Source organism: Bubalus kerabau, chromosome 2, assembly GCF_029407905.1.
Source record: "Bubalus kerabau isolate K-KA32 ecotype Philippines breed swamp buffalo chromosome 2, PCC_UOA_SB_1v2, whole genome shotgun sequence".
In the NCBI taxonomy this organism is placed as follows: Eukaryota; Metazoa; Chordata; class Mammalia; order Artiodactyla; family Bovidae; genus Bubalus; species Bubalus kerabau.
The window spans coordinates 158352626-158366438 of record NC_073625.1 but is presented as its reverse complement, the minus strand read 5'-3'; the positions used below and the strand labels follow the sequence as shown (position 1 = coordinate 158366438).

Below are 13813 nucleotides of genomic sequence, written 5' to 3'. Positions count from 1 at the left end.
AGAAAAATAAACTAACTCTCAGTCATTTACTAGTGAAGTCACAGAACATTTAGAATAGAAAGGGAAGATGAATTACCAACAAGGAATAATTGTAGAAAACAAGGTTACCAAGACGGAACAAGGAGGAAAGAGATAAACTTGGAGACTGGGATTGACATATACACACTACTATATGTAAAACAGATAACTAATTAAAATCTACTGTATACCACAGGGAACTCTACTTAAAACTCTACCCATCTATATGGGAAAAGAATCTAAAAAACAGTGGATATATGCATATGTGTAACTGATTCACTTGCTGTACAGCAGAAACTAACACAACATTTTAAATCAACCGTGCTTCAATACAAATTAAAGAAGACAAGGAACAGTTGAGTTCTCAGTAATAGTAATTTTCAGAAGATAATACCTTATAGTAACGCTGAAGAAGCTGAAATTGAACGGTTCTATGAAGACCTACAAGACCTTTTAGAACTAACACCCAAAAAAGATGTCTTTTTCATTATAGGGGACTGGAATGCAAAAGTAGGAAGTCAAGAAACACCTGGAGTAACAGGCAAATTTGGCCTTGGAATACGGAATGAAGCAGGGCAAAGACTAATAGAGTTTTGCCAAGAGAACACACTGGTCATAACAAACACCCTCTTCCAACAACACAAGAGAAGACTCTACACATGGACAACACCAGATGGTCAACACCGAAATCAGACTGATTATATTCTTTGCAGCCAAAGATGGAGAAGCTCTATACAGTCAGCAAAAACAAGCCACAGGAGCTGACTGTGGCTCAGATCATGAACTCCTTATTGCCAAATTCAGACTTAAATTGAAGAAAGTAGGGAAAACCACTAGACCATTCAGGTATGACCTAAATCAAATCCCTTATGATTATACAGTGGAAGTGAGAAATAGATTTAAGGGCCTAGATCTGATAGATAGAGTGCCCGATGAACTACGGACTGAGGTTCATGACATTGTATAGGAGACAGGGATCAAGACCATCCCCATGGAAAAGAAATGCAAAAAAGCAAAATGGCTGTCTGGGAGGCCTTACAAATAGCTGTGAAAAGAAGAGAAGCAAAAAGCTAAGGAGAAAAGGAACGATATAAGCATCTGAATGCAGAGTTCCAAAGAATGGCAAGAAGAGATAAGAAAGCCTTCTTCAGCAATCAATGCAAAGAGATAGAGGAAAACAACAGAATGGGAAAGACTAGAGATCTCTTCAAGAAAATTAGAGATACCAAGGGAACATTTCATGCAAAGATGGGCTCGATAAAAGACAGAAATGGTATGGACCTAACAGAAGCAGAAGATATTAAGAAGAGATGGCAAGAATACACAGAACTGTACAAAAAAGATCTTCATGACCCAGATAATCACGATGGTGTGATCACTCACCTAGAGCCAGACATCCTAGAATGTGAAGTCAAGTGGGCCTTAGAAAGCATCACTATGAACAAAGCTAGTGGAGGTGATGGAATTCCAGTTGAGCTATTTCAAATCCTGAAAGATGATGCTGTGAAAGTGTTGAACTCAATATGCCAGCAAATTTGGAAAACTCAGCAGTGGCCACAGGATTGGAAAAGGTCAGTTTTCATTCCAATCCCAAAGAAAGGCAGTGCCAAGGAATGCTCAAACTACCGCACAATTGCACTCATCTCACATGCTAGTAAAGTAATGCTCAAAATTCTCCAAACCAGGCTTTAGCAATATGTGAACAGTGAACTTCCTGATGTTCAAGCTGGTTTTAGAAAAGGCAGAGGAACCAGAGATCAAATTGCCAACATCCACTGGATCATGGAAAAAGCAAGAGAGTTCCAGAAAAACATCTATTTCTGCTTTATTGACTATGCCAAAGCCTTTGACTGTGTGGATCACAATAAACTGTGGGAAATTCTTCAAGAGATGGGAATACCAGACTACCTGACCTGCCTCTTGAGAAATTTGTATGCAGGTCAGGAAGCAACAGTTAGAACTGGACATGGAACAACAGACTGGATCCAAATAGGAAAAGGAGTACATCAAGGCTGTATATTGTCACCCTGCTTATTTAACTTATATGTGGAGTACATCATGAGAAACGCTGGACTGAAAGAAACACAAGCTGGAATCAAGATTGCCGGGAGAAATCTCAATAACCTCAGATATGCAGATGACACCACCCGTATGGCAGAAAGTGAAGAGGAACTAAAAAGCTTCTTGATGAAAGTGAAAGTGGAGAGTGAAAAAGTTGGCTTCAAGCTCAACATTCAGAAAACGAAGATCATGGCATCCGGTCCCATCACTTCATGGGAAATAGATGGGGAAACAGTGGAAACAGTATCAGACTTTTTTTCTGGGCTCCAAAATCACTGCAGATGGTGACTGCAGCCATGAAATTAAAAGACGCTTACTCCTTGGAAGGAAAGTTATGACCAACCTAGATAGCATATTCAAAAGCAGAGACATTACTTTGCCAACAAAGGTCCATCTAGTCAAGGCTATGGTTTTTCCTGTGGTCATGTATGGATGTGAGAGTTGGACTGTGAAGAAGGCTGAGCACCGAAGAATTGATGCTTTTGAACTGTGGTGTTGGAGAAGACTCTTGAGAGTCCTTTGGACTGCAAGGAGATCCAACCAGTCCATTCTGAAGGAGATCAGCCCTCGAATTTCTTTGGAAAGAATGATGCTAACGCTGAAACTCCAGTACTTTGGCCACCTCATGGGAAGAGTTGACTCATTGGAAAAGACTCTGATGCTGGGAGGGATTGGGGGCAGGAGGAGAAGGGGACGACAGAGGATGAGATGGCTGGATGGCATCACTGACTCGACGGACGTGAGTCTGGGTGAACTCCGGGAGTTGGTGATGGACAGGGAGGCCTGGCATGCTGCGATTCATGGGGTCGCAAAGAGTTGGACACGACTGAAAGACTGAACTGAACTGAACTGAATACCTTATAAATATAAGAGAAATATCTTCATATACATGTAGATAAAACATATGGTACACTAGACCTTAAATGTTCATTACCTTAACTCTCTGGCAGGGCAAGGAGGAAGAAGTTGTATCATATATTAGAAAATAACTGGAATTTTCAACTCACCTTCCACTCCTCTCCCTTTGTCACCAGGATGCAACAGCAGGCCTAGCACATGGGCATTTACTGAGTAACAGGGATCTCACAACATCATGAGGGAATTCATCCCTTCCCTGAGTGCTGACAAGTCTTCAACCAACAAGATTCTTAATCCTCCTCAAAATGGCTTGAATCATACAAGGAATAACTTCTGAAAGAAGCTCAATCTAAGATGGTAGGAAGGCAGCGGACTATTAAAGTGTTTACTGTGAGACATACACAGAGTAAATATGATTTGGGGGTATTAATATGACACAAAAAAGTGGTTGCATGTTACTCTACAAAGGCTCATTTAAACTTGTTGGAAAGCTTGGTGTTCACAGGATAAGCTTTATGTACGTGACAGTTTGATATTTGTGCTTAAGAAACTGGTTGAACTCAGCCTTAGAGAGTGCAGGGGGAAAAAAGTATCAAATAACTCAGCAGAAGAGTAAAATAATCTGTAAGGTTGAAATATGGGCTAGAAAGTCTGTAAGGGACACTGACATTAGAGGAGCCCAAAAAGATGAATAATGGTGAGCTGGCCTCACTGAATCACATCTGTTAGATTACTGCTCTGTGGCTGAAAGGAAATTGTCCCCCGAGTCTTTGATCTGTGTGCTTCCTGGGTCACTGAACACATCAGCTTTATCTATGGCTTATTACATCATAAGCCAGATTTTCTCTATAGCTGAAGCCTCAAAATAATAGGGCAAATGCCTAAAGGATTCAATTAATTCAACAACAGAAAGCATTTATTAAAAGAGCAAAAGTTTTCAGTGTGGGTGTAGGTTTGAATTCCTTAGACGGTAGACTAAGAGGAGAAAGAGGGCCAGCATGAGGGTCCTGCCTTCCACCCTGCTACTAACCCCAAGGTGAAGCTTGGAGAGCTGCAAATCCTGCCTCTGATCTTTGCATCTCCTGTGCCCTCTGCCTGGAACATTCCTCAGATATCAATATGGCTAACTTCACTTCCTTCAAGTCTTTGCCCATGTGTTACCTTCTCTGTGAGACCTTTCCTGGCCCTCACATCTAAACCTTCCATAGACCCTTTACACATTTCTTCTCTCCCTTTCCCCCTTATTACTTATCACTGCCTAGTACACGTGCTACTTATTTGCTTTGTTTCTTGTCTGTCTTCCCTTCTCCCACCAAGGTACAGACTCCACAGAGGCAAAGGCTGTTCTGTTTTGTTCATTGATATGTGCCCCAATGTCTACAGCACACTGGCTGCACCTCCATAAAAATCTGTCGAGTGTGCAAATGAATCTTGCATAAGCCCCAAGACAACTAGCATTTCAGTATCCCTGAATGCTAAGTTAAAAATCTTTATCTGTTGCAATAATTCAGATATAACTTATAAATCTAACCACATTCTGTTAACTCCAAATTGAGGTTAAGAACCTCCTCTAAGGTAATTATTGGTTTCATACCAACTATGCACAGTACATCCACTTTTGTAGAAATCTGATCACTCGGTTTAGATCAGGCAATTTACATTCAACACTCAGATAAGGCATCTGAGCCCTCTGCTGACAACTAAACTAGAAATGGACTGATTGCAGATAATGCTTTGGCTTTCTAAATACAGTACTGCCTCTTCTCAGAGGAGCTCAAAAATAGAGAAAACAGATCTGAAAGGATGAGTAAAAATCTTATCTATTTCTGCTAGAATGTTGGTTTCTGCATATATTTTCTCTCCTAAAGTCTAACAAAGAGACACCTGTAAAACGTTATAGGTAAGGTGCTCTTCACATTCACTTTGGCCCAAATCAAAGAATCCAAGTGAAAGATCATGTCTATCTTTATGGACTCATGTTCTAAACTGTCTACCTATATGGGTGCCTAGACATCAACCAAGAGATTATGAAGCTTGAGAGGAACCCAGATGGATAGTTTCACAAATGAAGTAATTGATTTGCTTCCATAACATCTTAGCTAATTCTCTTTTGTAATTATAGATATTTAACTTAGAAAGTTAGAAGGCTCACTGACATTAGAAGAAATTTTATACTATTGGGTGGATTTAGAAACAAGAATAATGGGTTTCCTCAGAGCAATAAATACTATTGTAATAGTAGCTAAATTTCCACCACTCTTTTTTACTAAAAACTACATTCCCTAAACACATAACTTGGCCAAGACTGTTCCTTCCTTGGGACTTCCCTGGTAGTCCAGTGGCTAAGACTCAGTGCTCCCAACACAGGAAGCTTGGGTTTGATCACTGGTCAGGGAACTAGATTCCACATGCTGCACCTAAGAGTTCACATTCCACAATGAAAATGGAAGATCCCAAGACTCATAACAAAGACCCAGTATAGTCAAATAAATAAATAAAAACAAACACTCTGTTTATTGCTTCCAAACTGTGGACTATTCTGAGGCTGGCAACCAAGAGAATAAGCGGAGACAAGAGGCAAAGATACTGAAATTCAGAGACAAAAATCTGGTTTATAAAATAAAGCTTAGAAAAAGAACTAGATTACCTATAATCACAAGTAATTACCAAAATGGCAAGTAGCTATAAGAGCAAAAGCAAAGAAACTAAAATATTAACTGTATTTTCACTTATGTAAATCTATTTAGATTAATTTTCTGTAATCATAGCCTTATTCGTGGTATTTAATTGAGCTAATAAAAACTATTAAAAGGCAATAGATTAATACAGATGGTAATTTTTCCTTTTCATTTCAAGGCTGAATCTTGTCCATGTCATCCCTTCTAAAATGCATTAACGCCAAGAAAGAACTATCTACTGAGACTTCAGTTGTCATTAAGCTCTTGCCCTCTTTGAAAATAATACCAGCTCTCTTTAATACCTATAGGAAGCCACTGCCATTATTATTATCTCGAAGAAAGAAGACTGTTTTTAATGATGTAATAATTGAATTCAGGGCAATACTGTAAATTAGAAGATTTTGTGTAATATTTTCTTTTTTAGGAGGTAGGATAATAGTTCTGACATCTAGAGAAATACTACTTTTCTATAGAAATGAAATTGTAAACTCTACAACAAATTGACATGAGCAGGTGCTACTCTCAGATCATCACATGATCCTGGAAATCACGTGAGCTATAGAAGGTGGAGGTGGTCAAGAAGGGATGGGGAATAGGGAGGTCTTTAAGCCTTACATGTCTTCCAGGTTTGCATTTCCACTGGGGTACCTGGCTAAACTGTGCTGCTCTGTTTAAAAACAGAGCTCCTTGTTCTAGGACAGAAGTCTGAAGCCACATGCAGGTGACAAATTGCTCTTTGCCATTTTGTCTAACATGTGGCAAATTAAAGTTTTAGCCAAGAGTCTCATTGTCTGGAAGAGCTTGGAGATCTTCTGGTCCAAGGTGCATTCTCTCAGGGAGGGGATGAGCATTCTAGAGAAGCAGATCCTCTTGCAGCTGGGTTCTGTGAGCCAGCTTTGAATGGCAGCTTGGTGGGGCTGCTAGCGGGAGGCAGGGAGACAATGCTAAAGCCAGTTTATTTCACCAGACAGTGACATTTCCAACTGCAATTTGAGTTTTGACCAAGTTGTAATAGAAGGGAATTGGTCCCTGGAGAGAGGGTCAAATGGGTTAATCACTAAGATTCCTTCCAACTCTAAGACACAACAATCCTAGACTCAGTCACTCAGTAAACATTTGGGAGTCCTGTGTGCCAGCACACAACGTGATTTTCAATACATATCCTTTCTACACTACAGCCACCATATTTGTGACTATTCCAGCGCAGCAGCAGTTTTTACTATAGCACATGGAGGGTAAGAATTATGGCCAAGCCTGTAACTTACATAATGGAGCTTGAACTTGCACTCATCTTCAATTTCATCTGCGCTGTCTTCATCAGAAACTTCTCCTTCTTCGGCTTCATCTCCAAGGTGGTAAGGCAGCTTCTTGCCCTGAAATGAAACACAACACCCAATTTAAAAATGAAAATTCAGGGACTTTCCCGGTGGTCCTGTGGTTCAGAATCTGCCTGCTAAGGCAGGGCACACAGGTTCAATTCCTGGTCTGGGAAGATCCCACATGCTTCAAGGCAGCTACCAAGCCCTCACACCTAGAACCCGTGCTCTGCAACACCACAAGCCACCACGATAAGATGCCCATAGACTGCAGTGAAGAGTAGTCCCCACTCACCACAACTAGAGAAAGCAACAAAGATCCAGTGAAGCCATAAATAAATTAAAAAAAAATGAAAATTCAGCAAGATAGGGGTATGAGGATTAGAGATACAAAATACTATGTGTAAAATAAGCTACAAGGACATATTGTGCAGCACAGGGAAATAGTCATTATTTTATAGTAACTTTAAATTGAGTCTAATCTATAAAAATATTGAATCACTATGTTATACACTTGAAGCTAGTATAATATAAATTAACTATACTTCAGTTAAAAAATAAAATACAAAATAAAAATGAAAATTCACAATAGCCAAAAAGTGGAAATAACCCAGTGTCTGCTAACAGATGAAAGGATAAACAAAATGTGGTACACATACACTGCAATATTACTCAGCTTTTAAAAAGTGAGGAAATTCTGACTCTTGCTACAACATGGAAGAACCCTGAGGATATTAGGCTAAAGGAATTAAGCCAGTCACAACAGAGTATTATATGATTCCACTTGTATAAGGTACCCAGAGTAGCCAAATTCATAGAAACAAGAAGTAAAACAGTGGTCTCCAGGAGCTGGGAGGATGGGGAGCTGTTTAATGACTATGGAGTTTCAGTTTGCAAGGAAAGAGCTTTCTGTACAAGGCAATGTGAAAGTACTTAACACTACTGAACTGTATACTTAAGATGGTAGATAAGTCTTATGCCATATTTTAACACAATTAAAAATAATTTTTAAAAAATGAAAATAAAATGTGTTATTCCTTACTTCAGACTGACTTGAAGGCAGATTGCTTGAATTAGGGACAAAACAAAAGGGGAAGAGACTTTAAAGAAAAGGCATTTTTCTTACTTCCAAAGAAAGCTGAGCACCAAAGAATTGATGCTTTTGAACTGTGCTGCTGGGAAAGACTCTTGAGAGTCCCTTGGACAGCAAGGAGATCAAACCAGTCAATCTTAAAGGAAATCAACCCTGAATATTCACTGGAAGGACTGAGGCTGAAGTTCCAATACTGTGGCCGCCTGACTCACTGGAGAGGACCCTGAAGCTGGGAAAGATTGAGGGCAGGAGGAGAAAGGCACTACAGAGGATGGGATGGTTGGATGGCATCATCGACTCAATGGACATGAGTTTGAGCAAACTCCGGGAGACAGTGAAGGGCAGGGAAGCCTGGGGTGCTGCAGTCCATGGGGTCACAAAGAGTTGGATGCGACAGCAACTGAAAAACAACAATTAGGGGTACTATATTAACAAATGCAAGTCAGACCAGGCTTCTGTTTGAGAATATATGACTTGCCATAATAGGCATCACCCCACCCCATGTCCTTAGAGCAGTTTGTTCTGAGCAGATTCAAAGTGCCCTTCCCTCCTTCTGGTGATCCCCTCTGCACAGAGCAGGCCAGTTTTTATGACAGGACAGTGCAGTGATATGCCTGCCCAGCTGGAGCATACCCCTCACAACTAACAGACTTCAGGAATCAGGGGCTTTTGGAAAACAAGGGGGAATTCCTATGGCAAAAGGGTACATGCTCATTATGATCTCAGTGATGTATAAAAACTCAAGGAAAATCTCTGGCAAGAAATATGGTCCATTAAAGAGTACAGATCTCTGGGTAACAGCACTATGGATGATAGCTATTTTCTCCTTTTTTACATTTCCAAATTTATATTCAGAAAAAGAAAAAGTAAATAACCAGAAGGCATGGCCCAGCGGCCTGATAAGAGCTGCTAGGGCAGCTAACCATCTGTATCGGTAAAGAATCATACTTGCAAGCAGAAAGGAAAATTAATAGGAAACTGAATCCCTCCCCAAATCTTGGGGGTTTGGGGAGACAGAATCAGGCTCTGTGGCTAAGTGGCCAAGGTCACAGTGGTAGGCAGCCTCTAAAATACCCCCAGTGGCTCCTACCTCTTGGTTTTCATGCCCTTCTAGAATTCCTTCTCCTTGACTGTGGGCTGGACCTACTGCTCCTTCTAATGAATGGAAGACAGCAAAAGCAAAATGTCTAATAACTTTAGTTCTATGAGGGGATTCCTAAACACATAATGATGGGGGAAATTCTTTAAACATAGAAGGATGTGCAAATGCTTGGCAGCCAAAATTAATAATACGTTTCTAAATATCTTCCCAAACAACTAACCAGGCTGTCTTTTCTAAACTCAGGTTCCAGGGACTTCTAGTATTTCTGCTTTTCACGCCATGGCTGGCCCACCTTTATCACTCTGGATCTTTCCCTCATCCACTTCTCCTACCTCCGCGGGGCCAACAGCATAGTCAAATTTTCAGAGAACTCCTCCCTCCCAGTTTTCCTGTACCTTCCCTGATACCCAAGCACTCGGCCTCGGGTGCTTCGCATAGTGATAAATTCAAAGCTGGTTAAATCATTTGTGTAATGAAAACAAAATCTTTATTAAGAATCCAAACTCAGGGTTTGAATGAATACTTATTTTCTTCAAATTACAAAAGGATGTATATAGGCTTAAAAAGTTGGTATTTAATTTGCCTTCATACCACTATGTAATACAATTCTTGTTTGTAAGTGCTATTTGCGAAGTGAAAACTACATTCTTTCCCATAAGAATATATATAACATAGATATATGAGTATATATATACATTTTTACTATGATTCTAATTTAGAATAGCAAAATATTGTTTTCACTTCTTCCTGTCTATCTTTAATAACAAGGTAGCTTGGAATTAGGTATTGATGTCTACATATTACTTTAAGTCTTATTGATAGAAGGTCCCTATAAAACAAGTTTTATATCTCTTCATTTTAGAGAGCATTGTAGAATAGCTAAGATAATATGCCTAGCAGTACCAGAAATAAGGTACTCAATTAGGTGGTGACCAGACATATTCAGGGATATATGAACCTCCTTCATTTATTCACCACCAATTAATTTCTTCAGTCAACTTTGTTTTGAGCACAATGACAAACACCAAGATGGAGCTGTACAGAAGACACTTAAAACCTAGTGATCTCAATTCCCTCTCTTGAAATACCATCTTAGTCAATGTTTTTTCAGCTGTTTTTAATTGGAGGATGATTGCTTTACAATGCTACTACGTTGGTTTGTGCCACACCACAAAGGAAATCAGCCACAAGTATACAATGTCCCCTCCCTCATGAACCTCCCTCCCCCACCACCCCATCCCACTCTTCTAGGTCGTCACAGACCACAGGGTTGAGCTCTCTGTGTTATACATATGGTTTGTATAATGAGCTATCTATTTTACATATGGTAATGTAGATGTTTCAATGCAACTCTCTCAATTCAACCCCCCTACTTCCCTGGCTGTGCCCACAAGTCTGTTCTCTATGTCTGTGTCTCTATTCCAGCCCTGCAAATATGTTCATCAGTACCATTTTTCTAGATTCCACATATATGTGTCAATATACAATACTTGTTTTTCTCTTTCTGACTCAACTTCACTCCGGATAATAGACTCTAAGTTCACCCACCTCACTAGAACTAATTCAAATTTGTTTCTTTTTATGGCTGAGTAATATTCCATTGTATTTATGTACCATCACTTCTTTATCTGTTGATGGGCATTCTGACTGGTGTGACGTGATACCAAATAAGCAAGAGCAATTCTGGAGTGTTGCACAGGGTTCTGATACCACAAGAAAGAAAGGAAAATGTAACCACCATGAGCAGTCGTGACGGGCAGGCCTGGCAGCAGCACTAAGACTTCAAAGCCCTTTCACTTAAATGTGGCGGTGGGTGCAGGGTAAGGAAAGTTGCCATCTCAGAGTATTCACAAGGCATCCTCGTTTTCACTCCTTTTACTATCTCATTAAAAGACAGGAGGGCCATATTTTCTGCTAGCTTTTTTTAATGTTCCTGGTCCTTGAAAGATATGTTTTCCAGGCAAATAGGAAGAAAAGCAACAGAACAGAACATTATTTCTTAATGCCTCTCATGAACAGTGCTACTCATAAGGAAAATTATAGAATAAACTAAGGTATTCTTGCTGGGATAATCCCATGGACAGAGGAGCTTGGTGGGCTACAGTCCAAAGGGTCGCAAAGAGCTGGACACAACTGAGCAGCTAAGCACACAGGCAAGGTAGAATTTTCTGAACTTAACAGGGGTTCATTATAAACAAAGAATGACCTAAAAGTCCCCCTCTGACATACATACTATTTCATGCAGGAGTTGCACTCAAGAATTAGATTGATTTCTCCATGGTCTATGGAAATATTTCTAGAAACTGGAACCATAGCTACCTCTTAGCGTCTAGCAGCATGGCCCTAGGAGAGTGGTTAACAACTCTGTGATATCTCTACAGAAGTAAAATGCTTGGGCTAGATAAGGTTTCTTTCAGCTGTAAGCCTATGGAAAAATTACTAAGTTTGTTACTATTTTTGTTCAAAAGCAAACTTTCATTTACTTTTCAGGAGAGATACACACACACACACACACACAGCTGGCCCTCCATATCTAAGGGTCGACTGAATCCACAGATGCAAAGGTCCAACTCTACCAGACCATTCATATGAGGGACTTGAGCATCACAGATTTTGAAATAATCCCCTATGGATACTGAGAGACTACTGTGTATATCTGTGTGTATGTGTGTGCACATATATGTATGTGTTTATGTGTGCATGTGTGCGTGTGTGTGTATTGTGCATGCATGCATGCTAAGTCACTTCAGTCATGTCCAACTCTGTGCAATCTTATGTACTGTAGCCTGCCTGGCTTTTCTGTCCAAGGGATTCTCCAGGCAAGTATATTGGTATGTATTAAATATATGGGAAGGCATGTGTATATAGTTATAATAATGAATGACTTGTCCATCTCCAAAGTAGTAAGTAGTCATTCAAATACTGCCTTTGGGATCAGAGATGCTAAAGGATCTTAGCATCTAAGCAATGCTAAAGATTGCTCAGATGCTAAAGGAACTTAGGAAAATCAGTTCCCCTGTTGTTGCTTCAAATGGGAGTTTTCTGCCCCCACAGATCTAGGAAGTCTCCTTATAGTTTGGAGACGGTTACTACCAGCAAATTGACCACAGCTGTTTTGAAATACGCACAGCCCACATCACTGCAACTCTTTCCAATAAGTGTCTCAGGTCTTTTGGCTTTGATTCATCCTGGTGCCCATCAGCCTTCAGACATTTGGTGCGCAACAACCCAAAGCCCAGTTATATAGAAGGGAACTCAATGAGTTTATATCAAATATTCCTTAGGTTCCACTGTCCAAATGGACTCATTCGGTATTTATTCTTCTGACTGCTCAGCTAAAGACATGAAAACATTTACAAGGTTATAAAGGTGACACTGAGCTTTCTAATCCAACTTTCTAGCCCAGTTTTCACCACAAGAGTTTACTTTAGCAAGATTTCAGGAACACTGACCTTAACATCATTTCTTGCATTATATAACTGGAGCTTTTATTCAAAATGCTTTCACACATACACATGCCCAACGACATCTCTTTGATGGATTCAGCCTATAATTCTCATTTAACTGATAGAAAAACAGGTTTTGACCAATTTCAAAGATGAATACAACTTTTCCATTTGCTGTCCTCTCTTAACACCCCAGTTCTAGTCTCGCTATGAAATTACACTGTCTGACTTTCTTAGGCCTCCACTGTGCTATTTGGTTTTTGTACACACCTTTTAAAGTAAAATATAACTCCATTTAAATATCAATATTCTACTGCTTTTCCTTAGGTTTTCAGTTTCAAAACAATACAATTATCCAAAATGTTTTTAGTCCAAATACACAAAATTAAATGGGATTAAGTGAATCACATCAGCAATCTGAAATCTCAAGAAAGCTGTCTTCCCGGCTATTCCTTGTATTAATAATATTCATTTCAGGTAGTAGGTTTCCTCTCTGAGAAGATCTGTTCATGAAATGTCATTCTATTCGCCTACTGCTCCTCCGCGCGCACACGAATCCTATGGGGCGTTATGTCTGTGCCTGTGCTCCACTTTGAAGCCAGCTCTTCTCACTTACATAACCCAGGCTGATCAACCATGAAGACTTTTTTTGACAGACAGTTATTGGAGCTTGAAATGGGAGAAAAGGATCTGAAAGAAATGCTTCTGGATATGGACAGAAGGAGCCTCTCCTCTCGTGTAATGCTTGTCTCCTGTACACAGGCTTCTCTCCAGCATGAACCACCACTGACTAAAACATTCAACATTTGGCTCACAGTATTGATGTTCTTGCTTCATAAAAACAACCCCCAAAATACATGTTCAGTTAGTAATCAGCTTTTTCTAAAGGTATGACTATAAATAAATTGGAACAAGGTGCATGCACAAGTCTAGACAACCCTTCACTCTTGACTCTATTATTGACTTTATTATTCTCTTGATAAACCCATTTTTAGTCTTTGAGAGAAGAAGGGCTTAGTAGGTCATGAGTGCTTTTTATTTCATTTCTGAGGTACTTACCTTCACTAGGATTTTGCCTTTCAAACTTTGAGGGCTTGGAAGCTGCTTGGTCTCTCCTGTGTCTATACATGACAGGTCGAGTTTGTCTTGGAATATTCCTTTCAGGTACTGAGCAATTTTCCTTTGCTGCTGGATACTGCAGTGATTCTCAATGGACAGTATGACTGGAAACCTGAGAAAAC

At 39.9% G+C, this 13813-nt stretch overlaps 1 protein-coding gene across 10 annotated transcripts in view; it reads right to left on the bottom strand.

The window, feature by feature from the left end:
* PLCH1 (phospholipase C eta 1) overlaps positions 1-13813 on the bottom strand; it is a 251755-nt gene that overhangs the window by 54091 nt on the left and 183851 nt on the right. For all 10 annotated transcript variants that reach the window (XM_055569262.1, XM_055569268.1, XM_055569271.1 and 7 more), the window contains 2 exons: positions 13632-13803; positions 6881-6988 (listed from right to left, as the gene is read on the bottom strand). In XM_055569262.1, coding sequence (XP_055425237.1) covers positions 6881-6988; positions 13632-13803 — 280 coding nt within the window. The remainder of the gene's footprint in view (positions 1-6880; positions 6989-13631; positions 13804-13813) is intronic.